Source organism: Typopeltis vanoorti, chromosome 15 (assembly GCF_054136105.1).
Source record: "Typopeltis vanoorti isolate ZY-2024b chromosome 15, IOZ_Tvanoo_1.0, whole genome shotgun sequence".
NCBI classification, from domain to species: Eukaryota; Metazoa; Arthropoda; class Arachnida; order Uropygi; family Thelyphonidae; genus Typopeltis; species Typopeltis vanoorti.
The window spans coordinates 98,114,656-98,134,813 of NC_143563.1; the positions used below are offsets into that span (position 1 = coordinate 98,114,656).

The 20,158-nt window shown below is 34.3% G+C and overlaps 1 protein-coding gene across 1 annotated transcript in view; it reads right to left on the minus strand.

Annotated features, from left to right (window-relative positions):
• LOC150099019 (endoplasmic reticulum junction formation protein lunapark-like) overlaps positions 1-20,158 on the minus strand; it is a 93,666-nt gene that overhangs the window by 60,947 nt on the left and 12,561 nt on the right. Inside the window, exon 3 of the mRNA XM_090405575.1 lies at positions 222-275. Within this exon, the coding sequence (XP_090261701.1) occupies positions 222-275 (54 nt within the window). The remainder of the gene's footprint in view (positions 1-221; positions 276-20,158) is intronic.

The following is a 20,158-nucleotide window of genomic DNA, read 5'->3' on the forward strand; positions in this document are numbered from 1 at the left end:
CTTGCTTAATTTCACATTATTGATTTTTATTATTTTTGATTGGACATATGCATCTCTATGAATACTTTGGAAAAGTTAAAATTATAAAATAATTTTGACAATGGAATCAGTTTAACACATGTTTTTAAACTAACACTAAAATAGTTAGAGCAAATGATCTCAAACAAGAAAACAAATGATTCATGAGTCCAACATTAAGAAATATGACTGCAATTATTTACCTGATCTAATCTTCTTAATTTTTCTTCAGTAACTAAATTTTTATGGAAGAAAAACTAAAATAAAAAAAAAACCATTTGGTGATGAGTCTTAATTTCTTGAGGCATGTTGTAATAATATATAATATAAAATTAAGTTCAATTAAATAAAAACTAAACACAAATGTATGAACTAAGGGAGAAAGAACTTCCTTATTGTTAACATAAAAGAGATCTGTTTCTGGTATAAAATATTTTCAAATACAGTAATATTACAAAACAGAATGGGATTCAAAACATACAGCCTGTTAGATTTTTGCAAAGTGGGGATTATTCATTCGACCTTCACAAGTGGACATTTAATACACATTTTATAATATCAGTGCAAGTTTTTCCTTTCTCATTTTATCACCAGCAAGCACCTTCTCCAGTAAAATAGTTAGTCTTGTACCAATTTGGACAAGCTTATTTATTTATTTCCCTACTCCAAAGCTACTTACTTCCTTATCCTCATCTCTTGTGCATTTATTTATGGTTAAATAAGATAGATGGGATATTTCACAAAGTTTTTAGTTCTTCTGAGGTGACTTCAGCAGTCATTTAGCATTTTTTAAAAATCAATTCTCTCTTTCTTTACAAGTTTTAAGTACAGTTTCATTGGTTTGTCCATTTCACTTTCTGCAACATTTTTAAAACATGACATTTCAAGTGATGTACCTCCAGTGTGTTGGGATTTTCTTCTGTCCATGCTTAAATATTCTGCTTAACATAAAAAGGTAAAAATGTGTCATGTGTAAACCAGATGTTTTACAAAATACATCATAGTTCTCCATTTCACTCTCATTTACTTTTAATCATTCTCACACGTGAGAGGGCTGCAAGGCCTTAGCAAATAATGCTGTGTGCATCTTAAAGAGCTGGAGGTTGTATTTTTGGATAATATTCCTTCTAATTTTTGGACAGAGCCCATGTGCACATGAAAAACATTTTGTACAGAAGTTTTCAATCTCAGACTCAATATGCGCAGCAGCCTGTGCTCTTTTCACAATAACGGAAGTCACAAGCCACAAACTCTTAATATGATGTGTCTAAAATTAGTAATATCTTGTACATTGCATAAATATTTCTATAAGAGCAATGCAAATGCTTACTTCTTCAGCTATAACAAAAAAAAAAAAGAAAAAAAAATTGTCCAGCCACTCAAATATAAATGAATTCGCTTTAATTTTGAAAGTTTAACTCATGTAATATTCATTACTTTTTGTATGAGTTTGAGTGACTGTACTGTCTATAAATAGTAGACACTAAACAAAATGTGCTACTGCAACTTGCTCAACCTGCATTAATTTGCCCACACAGTGCAAGCTAAAAGTGACTAGTTAGAGTGTGTTAAGTTGGAATGAGTTACAGTAATACTCAAGTGAAGACAGAGAAATTACTAAATAAGTGACAAGTATGATTTATTAATTAATTCATTTTTTTGTACAATGAAAAATTATTGACTGTAAATTAGTAATTCTGAAAGTCAAAAGTTCATGCACACAGTTACTGGGCATGTGAATTTCCTTTATTGATGTGTGCCCATGCACAGCTTAGAGCAGTGTTTCTCAATGTAGAGAGTACGCCCCACAGGGGGGCAATTTGAATATTTTGGGGGGGTTATTAGAAAATGTACATGGACATATTTATATTATACTTTTTCAGAACTTGGCTGACTATTATGCTAGAGGGGGGCATCAAAATCTTTGAGATGTTGAGGTGGGGCATGATCCAAAAAACGTTGAGACACACTGGCTTAGAGGAAACATTGGTCTTGTAAGAATACGTTATGGGGGGGGGCTGTTCCACAAAACCGAGGTAGGCAGAATGAAAGAGGATAGAGTAGCTGGTTTGGTGGATCAGCAGTTAACTGTTGGGATGTTTGTCAGCTGTTGTAGCTATAAGATTAGCAATGGGGGGAGAGAACATAATGAATGATAGTTCTATGTAGAAGAGACAGAGCAGACACTGATCTTCTGTGAGACAGTGCTGAATAATCTTGTGTGAGAGAGAGAGGAGTCTTCAACCAAACCATTCCTCTCTTCTGAACAGCATTACGAATTTTTAGAGGTTTTAGGTGCATCACCCCAAATGTCAGAGCAGTATTCCAAGGTTGGACAGATTTGGGATTTGTACAGAGTAAGTAAATGGATGGATGAAAAGTAACATCTTGAGCAAAAGAGGATGTCAAGTTTTCTGGAAGCTGAGGATGATATTAAAAGTATGTGTAGTGTAAGAGTCTATCTGAGAAGAGATCTAATCTTAAGTTGAGCACTGTCAAAAGGTAAGGGAGAGAAGAACTAAATCCTTTTTCACAAGAAAAGCAAAAGCTGTTTTTGAAGCATCAAAGGTGATGTTGCTAGTATCCTATTGCAGAATGGTGTGCAGATCAGTTTAGGGCATTAGTTTTTAGATAATCTTGAAGGTTGAGATGTCTTAGCACTAGATGGTCTGTTGTATGAGTAGGATGAATGACCCCAACATTTTACAACTAATTCATTCCAGAGATCCCATCATATTGAGAAAATATTGTAATGCGAGCACAATAATTAATGGAATTTTGGTAATTTATCCCAATACACTGGAGGTAAAAATTTTCACCACATAACTAAGTTCTTTCTCTAATAAGTGATATAACGCCTCCTTAGCGCAATTGAAAGAACGATGGTATGTTGCGCCCTTAGATTAGAAAAGGCCTAAATTTGATTCTCTTCATGACGGGAGGAATCTTTATATGGATTTTTTTTCAATTGAAGGTGAGTTAGCCAATCTCATACAGAGGTAGCAGGGTTTTTCTCCCAGAAACTCTGGTTTTTCATCCCACATATAGACAAAAAATACTAGCAGTGGTGATGGTGGTTGTCGGCGATAGATGGCATTGATGTAGGTGATTGTTAGTAGAGGTTCTGTGTAGTAGTGGAGACCGAGAGTTGTACAGTACGTGTCCTCCCATGATGAGTCTTTGGACTCCTTGTAGGTGTCACGAATAATAATAATAATATTTAAAATATAAATACGATTTCATTTAATTTAAAATATTAAAACATGAAAAAATCGGAAAGTAAGCCATAACAATTCTGAAGAAGGGTTTTTATTTTAATTTATATTTTGGTTTATAATCATTAAAAAAAAACGTAAATTATATTAAAGTTAATAAATTAGAAAAGTTGATTATTAAAATACATTACAGTGTGGTGTTGGAGCTAGTGGAGAATCTTATTCATTTCTATTGAAGAAGATTCTCCATCAGTAGAGGCCAGCTGTCACACACACTTCAAATCCTATCCATAGCTTTGCAGATGGTAGTACACTATGTTCATTCTTTTCATTTGACAAACTTGTAGTACCCAAATGCTGGAACTCTGAAGATCCTGACCAATGTCCTGAACTCCGATCTCCTAGCTATATTTGAATAGGGAAAGGATAACCCTGTAAAGGTTAATGCTACCAAAATGCAGTCCTGTCTAATCTCTTGCGAGAAAGAGCTCACATCCCTTTCCTAACCTTCAAAATAACCTCATATTCACAAATGATCAGATTTCCCTTCTTGAACTGACCTACACCTCCAACTTTCCTGACACAAACACATCTCAACCATTGCATCTAGTCACAAAAAAAACTGTACTTTTCTGCTCAATATATTATTACTAAACAGTTTTACAGCTGCTAACTATACAAATCCCAAATCCCACCCAATCATGAGATATTGCTTACATATTTAGGGTAGTGCACCAAAATACTCTCCAAAATTGCTAGATGTTATCTAAAAGAGGATAATCCAGTTAAATAATTATTCTCTCTCATGGATCCATTTCATTCCTTCTCCTATAGATACCAGTTTTTGTCTTATGCCTGTTCTACAGATATTTAAACAGACAATGTTCTGCTGAATTGACCACTATCATTCCTCTATTTTTCTTGCTAACCAACATCGATTTACAGTCTGTTTTAAAAGAGGTAAACCGTGAGTAGACATAACTATACATAATAAATAACGGAAAAACTCACGTAGAAATATTATTTAATGGTATAATTTTCGCCTGTGTGTCACAGGCATCTTCAGTACAATTAGGCACAAAATTTGTGCCTAATTGTACTGAAGATGCCTGTGACACACAGGCGAAAATTATACCATTAAATAATATTTCTACGTGAGTTTTTCCGTTATTTATTATGTATAGATTTACAGTCTAACTTGAAACTTTGTTGGACCAACTTCTCTGCTTCTTCTTTCATTCCATGTTCTTCTGTTCAGTGGAACAGTCTCCTCCCGACTCTGTCCTCAAAGAATACAACCTTCAGCTGTTCAAAAAATGTGACCAGATTCCTCTTTTCTTCTTACCCTCTTGCCCACACACAGCACTGATATGCTATAGTCTTGCAATATTCCATGTGTGGATCATATATTTTTATATTATATTATAATTCTTGTAGATTCCACAGTCTTCCCAACCATATTGCCAACAACATCAGACTGGATGTAGCCAGTGTTCTAACCCAAGCTAAACCACCAAAAACCAACTTATCAAAAAAATAATTTGAAGCTCTGCAAGAGATTAAAAGCAACAGCAGAATAATAATTACCAAAGCAGATTACTCAGGTAAGCTTGCCTCTTTACTTCTAGATCGTTCTACCTACCACCCCATAGACCAGCGTTTCCCAGATTTTTTCCTACGACAGAACACTTCACAAATCCTGAAATTTTCAACACCTTGGTTATTTTGTAATGCATTAATAACTAATTATGGCATAATCATAAAGAGTATTAGTACACTTATGTGTATGGTGTGACATGTTGACAAATATAAAATTAGTTTTAAATCAGTTATCAATCACTGGACTAATGAAATCTTGTAGCATATTGTAGTTTCCTCAGGCCACCATCATTAATTTGTGCTGATTTTCATTAACATATCCCATTCTGATCACCAAAAATTTATAATATTATTATAAGTACTTATGAGTGAATGCAGACTTTTTCTCCTGTATGATGGTAGTTTTCCCCTCCTTTTGTACATCCTGGAGATCGCTTTGTAGGCTGGAAGTGGATGAATCACTATCTGTTGCGTCACAAACACATTCAATAAGAGATTTCTTAACTCCAAAATTAAACAAAGTCCTTTGTCTCTTATTCATATTAAAATTTAAATCTGTAGGCTTATTACTTTTAAAAAATCATGGCACTACAGTTTCGAAACAAGCACTTTCACCCTACAATACGAACTTGCGAAGAAAGTATTCAGTATTACTAGATTTGAGAACCGGATACAGACTACCTTGATCTTTAATTTCAGTGAAAAATTTTTTTTATACTTCCTTGCTGATTGGTCACTAACATTTGCAACACAGATGTTATTTTGCTCAGTTTTGAGAAAGGATAAGCCGACCATTGTTGTAAATCGGCTTACAGGCAATTTTTATTACTGGTCATAAACAGCGGTATTCCCTTTCTCGAATCTTGAAAGATTTCGATGTGTGAAAATTAACGATAATTCATGAATATTTCCATGTTTAAAATTTTGCGGCTTGGTCACTGACATTTGCAACACAGATGTTACTTCATTCAGTTTTGAGAACAGAGGATACGTCGCCCATTGTTGTAATTGGCTTCCAGGCAATTTTTATGACTGGTCATAAACAGCGGTATTCCCTTTCTCGAATTACTTCCATACACAGCTTGGTCACTGACATCACAGAACACTTATTCACTTTCCATGGAACACAATTTGGGAAAACCTACCATAGGCTATGATTCCACCAGCACACAAATCAGAAAAGGTTACCTCTTAGCCTGTGGAAGTTACAGACTAAAACTTTATAACCGTATAAAAAAAATTATAACCAAAAATCCACGTAATGGCACATTCTGTTCCATTACGCCCTATTGTGGATGGCACTGATTTACCCACATACAAATTAGCCAAACATTTAAAGTGCTCACACAATATACTGGTAACACGCCTTCACACACAAAAAAACTCAGCCCACTTTGAACCCAGTACAGAAAATCCCAAACTCCAACATATGGACATAATGGTCATTTTTGATGTTGCCTCCTTATTCACCAATGTCCCACTCAAAGATACCTTAGAACTCATCTAAGTCATATTTCTTCCTGATATCTCAGCTCTATTTCAGTTCACCATGAACTCAGGCTATTTCACTTGGCAAAAAAAATTCTACAAACAGATAGAGGGGACTGCCATGGGTTCTAAATCCCCCCCCCCCCAGGCCAACTTCTTTATGGAGACCTTTGAAGGAAAAAGCCTTAAATTCTGCCCCACATAAATCCACTGTCCGGCCACACTATGTGGATGATGTGTTCTCCATTTTGCTGTATGGCCTGGATACACTCCAGAATTTTTTTTTAACACACCTAGAGAATCAACACCCAAGGATTCAATTTACCTTGGAAAAGGAAAACAACAATCTCCCATTCCTAGATACTCTGATTACAAGCAAGCTTGATGGATCCCTAGCATTCTCCATTTACAGAAAACCTACACATACAGACAGATACATTCACGAGCAGTCAACCCTCCCTGTATAACAGGGCAAAATTAATCAGTTCTGATAACAGAGTCCTAACTATCGAACTTGACCATATCCTTAACACTTCCTTAGCCAGTGCCTACAACCCCCGAAAAATGCAAAAAATATTAAAACCATGTAACTGCAATCCCCCTCCCCTTTCAAACCAGATATTACTCAACATCTATCAACATTCCATATATACAGGGCACATCCAAAAAATTAACAAAAATCTAAAGAAATATGACCTTACAACCAGTTATAGACCACATAAGAAATTGACATCTTTTATCTGCTCTCCACCACATCCCCTAGACCAGTGTTTCTTAAAGTGTGGTACATGAAAAGTCTTCAGGGGGTATGTGGAAATTTTCAGCTATGCATCATTAACGCATGGAATCATTATTAAGAAAAAAATAATTATTTTAAAATGTATATATTTCTCAATAAATTATATATTATGTATGAATTCTCCTACTCAAATTGCGAGTTACTATCGCCACGACATTCATGTCCTGACGATGGCAATTCGCTCCCTGTGGTAAACAATACGTCCCCCACAACAGCATCACTATACTGAAGACAAGAAAAATAAGTAGGTTTATTGTATCACTGAATAAGGTACAGAGACATTTGCGGTCTGTGTAATACATTTCTCATCAAATAGTGCAATTAGAGACAACTGGCACTAACTAACTAATGAATCACATCTCCCCTCCAACAGAAACTGCTGTATAGACTTGAGCAAAACCATATGTTGCCGGTGAAATGTATGGTTTTGCTTGACACCACCCCTGTCGTGAACATGTTAAAACTAAGAAATATATAGTGAATGTGTTTCAGATATTATGGAATTCGATTGAAAAAAAATTAGCATTTCAACTCAACTGTTGGCTTGCCTTCGTCTTTGGTTCGTGCGAACTTTTGTTAATACCACACCAATCATATGCACTTCTTCATAGGTGTTCTATCTCTACTGGCCTACAACTGCTGTCCATTTTGCACTCTGCTTTTACTTCTCATTAGTCATTTGTGAAGAATTGTTCATTACGTATCTCAAATCCTGTAAATTACTGGTAATTTTTGCTTGAAATAATAGGAAAGAAGATGAAGCTATTTGGGTAGATGACTTTGACGATGCACACAAGGAAACCGTTCTCGATGCCAAAAGTAGTGATAGTGAATAGGAGCTTCTTGGTAAGTCACACCATTTCAGTTTTTTTCTGAAAACTTTAGTTTCCGAAAATCCCTGCATATATCTTGCACCATGTTTTTTTTAGCTTTAATGTATGGTTTTTGGGAAAAAAGTGCATTGGTTAAAGACTGGATTTATAAAACGCACAAAAGAGAGCAATATGACAAATACAAGTAGCTATAAACAACAAGAAAATGTTGATATTGTATCTGGATCACACGAAATTGATAATGGTGTGTGTTGTCTGACATCTCTAGAGAACCAACTAGGAAGATGAAAAATCTTCATAAGTATGATATGAATTACATGAAATGTGGATTTTAATGGTTTAATTTAGGAGATAAAGAGGAACCTATTCCAAATTTTGTTCTATTAAAAATAAATCTTTTTTTTTGTTTATATGAACATATAAATTCAAATAAAATAGTTATTTACAATGAAATATACTTTATTTATTTATTATTTTGATAAGGGGGGGGTACTTGGTAATAATGAAAATTTAAGAAGGGGTGCACAGGTATTTGAAGTTTGAGAAACACTGCCCTAGACCTACTAGGAGTATACCAGGTTCCTTGCAATTGAAATCTGTCCTACTATAACCACAGCTACTCAGGACTTCCTGACCATGCTTTGGACACCCATCACAGGATATGCTAGAAGAAGGGTGACTCTATTTACACAATATATTCTTGCTAATTAAAGATACCAAGAAATTATATACTTAGTTTAATCCTTTATCCAAGTGTAAGCAAACAAAGTTTGCGCCTAGGGCAACTCGTATATAGAAGCAAATGACTTCACATCACTTGCCTTAGTATCCCATAATGTGGGATACCTTTTGGCAACTCCTATATGAAAAAAATATGACTTCTGCATTACTTAAACCTTAGTATCACCTTTGGGTCTGGCTCCCACTGACAAGACCTAAATCAAGGTCGAAACCGGTCTGGGTAGTGACCCTTCCCATAATGTATATTCGCACCCCCCCCCCCCTTCATTACTGAAATTTCAGTAAGTAATGCTTTGCATTATGGGATCATAAGGCAAGCAATGTGAAGTCATTAGCTTCTATATACAAGTTGCCCTAGTCCTGATTATATTTCAGGTGCAAACTTTGTTTGCTTACACTTGGTAAGCAAACAAAGATAAATTAAACCAAGTATATAATTTCTTGGTATCTTAATTTGTAGTATAACCAAGTGGAAAAACTTCCAACAATATATTCTTGGTTTAATCCTTTATCCAAGTGTAAGCAAACAAAGTTTATACCTGAAGTAATTTCAGGACTGGCAACTGGTGAGATGGTTATGGAATATTAAGGCAAGTGATGTGAAGTCAGTAGCTTCTATATATGAGTTGCCCAGTCCTGAAATTACTTCAGGTGCATACTTTGCTTATACTTAGATAAAGGATTAAATCAAGAATATAATTTCTTGGCATCTTTAATTTATAGTCTAACCAAGTGGAAAAAACTTCCAACATCTAGCTCTAATCCAGAGTATTTTAATAATAAGGTGCAACATGTTTTGGCTACTCATATATAGAAATATGACTTCTGCATTATTTCAACCTTGGTATTATCACTTCTGGGTGTGGCTTCCACTGATGAGAACTCAATAAAGGCCAAAACCAAAATCAGTGACCTTTCCATAATGCATAGCATTATACATGTCTGTAAGGATATGTGCTTTGAATTATGGGATACTAAGGCAAGTGATGTGAAGTCATTAGCTTCTATATACAAGTTGCTCAGTCCTGAAATTACTTCAGGTACAAACTTTGTTTTCTTATACTTGGATAAAGGTTTAAACCAAGAATATAATTTCTTAGCCTCTTTAATTTATAGTATGACCAAGTGGAAAAACTTCCAACATCTATTACACTGCAGCAAACACCAGTATGAAAGACTATTCATTAAATAATAAATCAGCTCTGAAGAACTTTCCAAATCTCAACAAATTTGTATGCATGAGACTGCCCAAGCATACATTTTAAGATCGTCAGCTGGGGGCACCATATATTACATTACATTATATTATAATAAAGTTAAGGATGCCAAGAAATTTTATTCTTGTAAGCAAACAAAGTTTGCACGTGAAGTAACTTCACAACTGGGCTATTGATATATAGAGGCTAATGACTTCATATAAATTGTCTTATTATCCCATAATTCAATGCACATATCCTAACAGACATGTATAATGCTCTGCACTACTCAGTTTCAATCTTTATCGCAGTCTATCTGCATTGCATTATGAGATACTAAGGCAATTGATGTGAAATCATTAGCCTCTCCATATACAGGTAGCCCAGTCATGAAGTTACTTCACACACAAACTTTGTTTGCTTACACTTGGATAAAGGATGTTGATTCTGTTGATTTATTAGCACAGGCAGCCTCCCCATATCTTAAGAGACGTAGATCTTAAGATATTAATATCAGATCTTTTCCTAAAGTGATGGAACTAATCTTGAGGAATCTTTAGATCATCAAAAATCTGCTTTGCACATGCACAAATACATTGTTCTGAAATTATATCACCCTCCATCTGTTTTTCTTTTATCCACAGTAACAAGTCTTTCCATATCTACAGTCAGTTCTCTGCCTTTCTACACTATATTGGACTCATTACTTGAATTTGAAGATTTCTCTTTGTTCAACTGCGGTAGAAATGGCTGACTGGGGAAAACTATATTCGTGTACTACTGCAATAATTTTAATGCCATCATGCTTTTCACTATTTCTTCTTCAATTTTAATCGAAATTTCTTCTCACTGCACAGATTATTCGATGTTTAATTGTTTAACACAATATGTAATTTAATATTGAATATGTAATTTTTCTGAGCACAATAAACAACCACTTCAAAGAAAAGAAGCATCTTTTTCTTTGAGTGCCATCTCCTATCGGAAGTTGGTAACCACCTTGGCAAATTTTGAGCGATTCTCAGCCACTTTGAGCAGTCTCTCAGAGTTCATGCCAGTCCACTGTCTGATGTCTGCCAGCCAAGATTTTCTTCATCTTCTTGTCCTCTTCTTCCATTTAACTTTCCTTTTATCCAAGTATCTTGTATTTTTCATTACGAAGTAGGTGACCAAGATATGCAGTTTTCCTTCTTATTATGGTATCTAAAAGTTCACGTGATTTCTCCATTTGTTCCAGTACGTCCAATCAAAATTTTTGCTGTCCATGGGATTTTTAACATCATTCATCTGTATAACCACATCTCAAATGCTTCAAGTATTTTTATTGTTGTCTTCAAGGTCCAAGTTTCTGCACCGTACAGCAGTACAGACCATACATAGCATTTAACCATGTGTACTCTAAGCTCTAAATTTAAACTGCGGTTACACAGTGTTGATTTCATCAAAAGAAAATTTTTATTTCTATTTCAATTCTAACTTTTATTTCCATTTCTGGATTGCAATTTTCATTTAACCAGCATCCGAGATATTTAAACTTTGCCATTTTTTCTATTTGTTTTTCCAAATAGATTTAAAGAAAGTGCTGAATTAAGAATTGGTTTCTTGCTTATGACCATGAATTTAATTTTGGTGATATTTATTTTTAATCCCATTTTTTCACTCTCTTCATTCACTAGTTCCAGAAGATTTTGAATATTGTCAGCCAGGAGAGCTGTCATCAGCATATCAGATGTTACTGATGATTTCATCATTTACATTAATCCCTTCCTTTCAAGACTTTTTTTGAAATATAGCTTCTGAGTATATGTTAACACGTTCACTGCCAACGAGTATACTCGTAGTTGGTATATGAGCATCACAAACCAACTACGAATACTCATATGACGCTTAGTGCTGGCAACGAGATTACCCATGCTGACCTTGAAGAAGTGAAAATGCTTGGTGTGCAGAGCTAGCAGCGAAAGTGTACATACTTGTAGATGGTATATGAGCCTCACAAGCCAATTATGAATATACTCTTATGTCGATTACCCGTACTGATTTGAAGAAGTAAAACTGCTTGGTGTATGGTAACAAACTATGCCCGAGTAGCGTGGCAGCGAACGTGTCAAAAAGAAGAGGTGACAGCACACATCCTTGCCTTACTCCTCGTTTGATGTTAATGGAGTCTGTAATAATGTCATCAACTTCAACAGATGCCTTTTGGTTCCAATATGTTTTCAATGATTCTGATATCTTTACCATCTAATCCAATTCTTTTTTAATAGTGCAGTCATTTTAGCATGTTGGACTTTGTCAAATGCTTTCTCAAAGTACATGAAGTAAATGAATATTTCCTTGTTTTGGTCAATGTTTTTGGAATAAGATCTGAGAACAGAAAAGAGACTCTTATTCCCAAACCGTTTCTGAAGCCGAACTGGGTATCACTGATAGTGTCTTCACATTTTCTGTATATTCTTTTTTGAATTATTTTCAGAAACATTTTGAGAACGTGACTCATTAGGCTGATCATTCTATAGTCATTACAAGTTTTCGCATTTGCTTTTTTTTATTTAGCATGATGAAGGTCGACTGTAACCAGTCTTGAGGGATTATGCCTGTATCATAGATCTTATTAAATAGCTTTACTAATATATTAATGTTGTCACCTTCTAATAACTTTACTATTTCTGCTGGTATTCTATCCAGTCCTAAGGCTTTACCATTTTTAGCTGGGTTTAATGCACATTCTACTTCTGATCTTAAAATGCATGGACCTTCCATATGTTCGTAAGTATTTTCTGGTTCTGTCTGTTATCAGTAAAGAGTTCTTCTATATATTTCACCCATTCTTGTATTTTGTCATCCTTTTCAGATATTATTTCTCCCTTTTTGTTTCAAAGGATAAAGAATTGTTTTTTCTTAAATATACCTGAAGTCTCTTTCAGCTTTTTGTGTAGATTAATATTGTCATGCTTTTCCTGTAGAATTTCTATTTCTTTACATTTTTCATTCATCCAGATTTCTTTTGCTTCTTTGATCTTGCGTTTAATAATTTTCTGAACCTATTTATATTTTATTGGACTATGATTTTTATATGATCTGCATTGATCCATGAGAGAAAGAATTTCGTCAGTTATCCAATCTTTCTTTTTTACTGCTCTATTAGGACACCAGGTATTGATACATTTCTCTATGAAGACAGATTTTAATTTGTCCCACAAGGGTTGATATTTGATGTTTCTTAAGTATAGCTTTCAGTCTAAGTTTTAACTCTGCCACCACTGGGTTATGATCAGAAGCAATATCTGCACTAGGATGGGTTTTTGTACTCTTTATAGAACTTCAAAATCGTTGATTAATTAGAAAGAAATCAATTTGGTTTCTGCCTATATTCCCATTATTATCCTGTGGTGATCGGCAAGTATACAGCCTTCGGGATCATAGCTTAAACCAGATGTTTGTGTGATTATTAGCTCCTCTTCCTGGCAGAATTGAATAAGATGGTCCCCTCTGTCATTTCTTGTTCCCAGTCCATATTCGCCAACTACATCTCCACTTCTACCTTTCCCACTTTAGCATTGAAATCACATATGACAATGTTAATATCATGCTTTGTGTTTTTTTTTTTTATTAGTTCTTTTAATTGATCATAAAATTCTTCGATCTTTCATTATAGAGTGATACTGAGATCAATATCACTGTTGTCAGCAGTAGGGGCATAGACCTGTATAAGATTAACATCTAGTGGTTGACCTTTCAGTTTTTAATAACATCATCCTATCTGAATAGGGGATGAAGCTCAACAGTGACTTTATTGACATCTTTGTTTAATATTATTCCAACTCTGTTTTGATGGTTGTTTTCACTACTTCCAAAGTGATACATTGTCTTGTCATTAACTTGAGTTTTGCCTGATCCTGGCCACCTAACTTCACTCATTCCTAAAATCCCAATTTCAAGTATTTTCATTTCTTGGATAGTATTTCTTAGTTTACCTGCTTCATACAGGGTTCTGACATTCCAGGTTTTTAGTTTTAATGAACACACCATCTTGAGCCTGGAGATTCTTCGTATCCCTGTCCCATTTAAGGGACGTTGGGAACTCAGGATCATTTGTGTAGATTTGCTCGCCATGGTGATTACAAGCAAAAGAAGCATAATCACTAAAAAAAAAAAAAAAAAACATGCTAAATCCCCCCCCCCCCACACACACACATCAAAAATGGAAAACACAAATCACAAATACTCCTGAATATCTCATGCATTTGTTTTGGTGGACACAATCATAATCACCTATTACAATTTCAGATGGAACAAATGTGTGAGATATAGTATGCCCACAGTTGAAAGAACCTTAGCTGGTACAGTGCCAAGAAGTCAATTCGTGCTGAATGGGAAAAAGCAATACGGCGATATATGCATTCATCACCAACATGCGAAATCAAGTGCTTTATATGCAAAATTTTCCAACTGTCATACAAGCAAAATAGTTACCACTTTAAAAACTATATGGATAGGGTAATCAATCCATCTTGTGGGATGAGTTGTAATAATAAACAACTCATCCCACAAGATGGATTGATTACCCTATTATCAGGATAGATTCTCCTTCTGACATGTGCAGAAGTGTCGAGGGGTCTCACATCTGTGGTCAAACAGTAGGTTAGTTACTAATCATATTGTAAAGTGCATATTAAATAATTAAACTTATTTTATTCTGCTATAAAATGATTTAATCATATACTAAGCCAATCAAAGTCATTCAGGTTTGGTATTATAGATGGTGTAAATAAACAGAAGAGATAGACCATTCAGAGAATGGATAGACAACATAAAAGGCTGGTGTGGAACGGACATACAGAAACTACGATACTGTGCACGGGACACAGAAAGGTGGAAAAAGATAATGAAGGAGGCATCTGACACCGATGGGCAGGGAGCTCATGGTTCATGACAATGAAGCCAATCAAAGAGGAGTTCAATGTATTATACTAGTAAAATTTCTGAGCATTACTAGCTACTGGGCCACTCCATCTTAAACCAAATTAAAAATTAAATTGAAGCTGTATAATTTTGTATTTTGATGAAAGCAAGCTATACCTATCCTATAGATGGAAGAATTTTTTTTTTTATAAATTTCCTTGCCTCCTATTAATTATCATGGCTATTTTCATTCAGTGGATCCACAGAATTTTTATTAGAGGGTTTTAAAATTAATCACAGCTTATTTCCAGACTTTTTTTTATTTCTTATTTGCATTTTCAGGCTAATTTTTTCCAAGCAAGTGCTGGCATGCATTTTGCTTTAGCTGCTCTGAGTGCTCTTTTCTCTCATTTTGTATACTCTACCCCAGGGGCGAATGCTAGTCTTGAAATTCACGCTTGCTCTTGTTATCATTTAGAGAGTGAGAGGTGTGATTGAAGTCTGATTAGTGGACTAATAAATTACTGACCATTTAAAACTATATATTTAGAAATTTATGTACATTTAATCATCCAAATACAACATTTATTTTACAAATGATATTCTATCTTTTTCAATTTAGCTACTTGAATACAAATTCTACCCTAGTTCTTCTTTATGAACTGGTCAATAACATCGTCATAAAAAGTTGGTTGTAACTTAATTTTCCCAAGCAACACGCACACACTTGTAAAGGCTGGTTGAAGCTAGTTTGACTGCGTATGGCCTGTGTTTAAGAAGGGAGCAGAAATGGCTATGCCATTTCTGTATGAAATCGTAGTGCATGAAATCGTAGTGCTGCAGCTAAGACCTGGAAGCTCCTCCAACTGAGCAAGCCAAGGTAGCTTTGACTAGACAAGCAAATATCGGCCCTCGATACACAACGCAAAGCTCTATTATTGCCGTGCAAGCTTAAGACGTCTTCTGTCTACAAAAATGAAAGCCTAAATGGAATGCTTATAAAATGCATGCATTTATTAACAAATAAATATTACTTCTTTCTTAATTAATGAACTTGCACAGCAAGCATGGAGAATTCGCAACTGCTCTATCCTATAGGCAGAAGGTTGAATCCACAAGTCCAATGTTTTGTGTATTTCGTTGGTACATCAATGGAATATGTCTGCTACAAATAATCTTGATTGAACCATTTTTTCTATGAGAAAAATTGCTTCAAAATTTGGAGAAAACTAGGAATTGACTTTGAATCCCCCAAAAACGTTGTGTGGGAACAAATAAAACTTTGGTATTTTTATATGAGATATTTTTGATAGGTAGCTATCATAAAAGCAAAATTGGTTCCATTTTGTTATTTTCAATCCTTCAGCCTAAATAGCCTTTTGATAAATGTATTTTATCAAAATCAGTGTATTTTAGTTTATTACATTCACCTATCAAGAAAAGAAATTTGGCTCAAGAGTGGTGTGCATGTGACAACAGCAAACAGAGTTAAAAATAAATGAATGAATGCTAAAAAAAAAAAAAGTTTTATATATAAACTGCTACGTAAATCTGAAACGTTTAATCAGGAGCGCTAACTTATAATTAAAATCCCACCCAATTCACCCCATTTCCTTTTGAAGAGAAAACAGCAATTTGACATCTAAAGTGATAAAGTATGGTCCATAAAGGTTATCTGGTCCTAAAATTAGATATGGTAATAATTTAATATGATATGAACAGGAATTATCATTATCAAATTCCTGACATGTACCCTCAAGGATTATACAGGATATTATGATAGTACTACATGAAGAGCTTACATCATTACTAAATTCCTATCAACAATTTTCCTCCAAATCAATCTCTGTTATCTGTCAAGACTCCAACATTATCAGATCTTATATTTCTGTCTTCTAAGGCGATTTTTACTGTATCAATCCACCTACATCTTGTTCTTCCTCTGGATCTTTTTCCTGCCAACCTGGCAGCAGACACTCGTTTTGCTCATCTTTTCTCTCCCATTCTGTTTAAGTGACCATACCACCTGAGATTAGCTCTGCCAACACATTCCTGGATGCTAACGATGTCAAGTTCTTTCCTAATATCCTTGTTTTTAATATAATATTGCCACTGATGCCATCTGTTCACCCCTCTAATCTCAGGACTCTCATATCTGTGGTCTCTAGTATTTAGTCAAGTATTTTATTTCTAACCCAGCTCTCAGATCCATAAGTTAAAATTGGTTTGAACACTCTCTTATATATAGCTAATTTGGTGCTTTGACTAATTTCTCTCTTATTCCATATAAATTTATTCAGTTGACTTCCTACCATACCGGCTTTGTTGATTCTGTTGTCTATTTCCATATTTAAATTTACCGTCTTCACTAAAAATTGTGCCTAAGTAGCTGAAATGTTTTACTTGTTCTATAGGTTCCCCATTCACGATGCAGCTAATATTTTCAATGTTTCTGCTTATTTTTATTGTCTTTGTCTTGTTATTGCCGATTTTCACACCAAATTTATTAACGTTTCAATTATTATATAAAATACAAATCTCGTATCTAAACCTGTAAAAATTGTACAAGTGGCTACAATACTTGTGGCAATACAGACGAGTTTGAAGATGAGTCTGTGACTCATCCAACAGCATGCTAATGCAGATTGAGATGGGATTCAACATGTTATTTGTCATTCCCCCACCTCCACTTCTCATCTGTTTTCATTCGGTCTCAAGTTAGCAGTCTTAATGTCAAGCTGACATATTGACGTCACAGAGAAGCACACTATTGGTCTTTTATTGGTCAATTAATATATATTAAATTATTAATAATAATTAATATACATCAATTAATATATAAGAGTGAGTTAAGTGACAATGTTAAAGGTAAAACTTTTTGTTCCATCAACAATTTTAACTTACTCATTCAACTTAGCTGGCAAAGGTTGGTCGATTGGTAGAGCCTCTGCTACTAATGGCTCAATTAAGTAAGTTTGAGCAGAGTTAGTAGTTGTAAGGGGTCCAATAGTTCAATGCTGTTGGCACACTCTCCCTCGATGAGTCTTTGGACTCCCTGGTGGTGTCAAATAATTATAATAACTTAAAAATTAAGGCTTTTTTGTTTGATAAATTTTTCATTCTTCTGTTTCTCTCCTTTAACTTTAGAGGTGATATGAAATTTCAGATGAGTAGTTTTATACTACTGTATTCTTTAAATATGAAAAATCAAAAATCTAAATAGAAATAAGTTACTACTGAATAACTGTGTCTGCACTTTCATATATACATATGACATTGAAAGGATGGGCTAGACTTTACAAAAATAATAAATAGTTCCTAATGAAATACACCAATTTCTCAAAACATGAAAATTTAATGATTATAGTTTTTTTTTTTTTTTTTGCTCTACACAGTAGTCATGTTGTACAAAATGGATGAATAATGAAATAATCTATATATAAGTAACTAATCTATTTATCTTAAAAATTTATTTCAAAATAATCTTGCAACATACTTTGTCATGAAAACAGACAGTGCACAGAGGTCAGCTAACTGAACAAATTCCAGCTACAGATAACAGTCAATAATATGAAATCATTCAATCTCACCAAGCATCATAGTCTAAAACTTTATCTACCAAAGTGCAAAGTACTTTGTCAAATACAGAAATGGCTTTACATACTAATATTATTTGTACACTCTGGAGACAAAAAGAGTGTTTTTTTTTTTTTTTTTTAATTCATGCTTCAAGTTCCAAGCTTTCTACTTTTACTCAAAATGAAATGAAAACATGAAATCAAGAGTAAACTGATTACAAACATGTACACCAAGGTCATAAAAAATAAAATAATAAACCAAATTATAAAAGATCAAAAATTATTCAATATGCATGATTTGTTGACAATAATGAATAGTAAATGCTTGTTCGATAATAAGGAGCAAACAGGGACAAATTTTTTCACATACAGTATTTATAAATTCAATATTTATAAATTTCAAGAACTTCTTTCAAAAATGTTTTTGAAGTATCTATCAAAAAACAGTAAAAACTAACTGCTTAAAATAAAATTTCATTAAATAAATACATACAATTAAAAAAAGCAGCTGGACTATCTGCAGTGTATACTGAAACATTACTTTCAATCCCAGATTAAAATGAATTATATTTTGTTAATAATAAAACTGCCAGTTAATATTCAGTAAACAATTCCGTAATCTATATGCCAAGAAATCTCAAAGAGAATCTGTGAAGAATCAAAACTATACTTCAATACTAAATCTTTACACGCGTTTACATTCATCTTTCCTTGCTTTGCAACCTTGTTTACTCAACCAGACAAATGGCTACACAGCAGAAAGCAATATTGTGTAGTGGGTTTTGCTACTCTCTTCAAAGTGAACTGTTTTAAATATCTGGTTGTATGTTCATAACTTTTATAAAGAGCATGCGAGAGAGAATCATAAACCATAAGTTGCCAACCTATAGTCTATAATTGTTGTTCACAAAAAGTCACTGTTAAAACAGTGGTATAAAAACCTATATGAAAATTTCCAAAATAAAGGGAAAGCGAAGTGTCTTCCAAACTGTTGATGTCATCAACAGAGATGACAAAATGTTATACACTACTGACCAAACACTATTTCTGAAGATTAGAACTGCAAATTCAGACAAATAAACTTGTAGCAATATGAAAATTATGAGTAGAAAATTTCTACTCATAATTTTCTACTTATAATAACTGAAAATTGAGTAGAAAGTGAGCACACATTCAAATTTTTGAATCGCGTGCAGAGACGTTTGCTAAGAGGTTGCCGTTGCTCTACTATGGAGAATCAAGACAATTTTTTTTGTTATATTAACAAAACATAATCAATGCACCATGGCAGGTCAGCTTGCAAGTCAGCTCCATTCAAGAACAGGTAGGTAGATATCTCAACAAACAGTGACAAGATGTCTGCGACAAGTAGGCCTATATGCCTATAGTCTGCATCCCATTATCCACAGCTCATTATAGAGCATGTTTCAGTGGTGTATACATAAAAATTACACACAACACCAGTGGACTAATGTACCCTTTAGAGATGAGTTATTTTAGTCTTTCCTCCGATTCTAGATGACACTTGATCTGGCGTGAAAGTGGTACTGTTTACCATCAAAAGAATGTTCTTGAAAAGGGGCAGATATGGCAATGCTGGGGTCATGGTGTGGGAAGGCATTATGCTTAATGAATGCACCGAGCTAAAAGTGCTGGAAAAAGGGACTATGACTGGTGAACAGTATCGCAAAGAAGTTCTTCAAAGTCATGTTCAATTGTTCTGTAGTGTTGTAGGCAAAGAATTCATTTTTATCAATGACAGTGGCACACCACATCATACACGAGT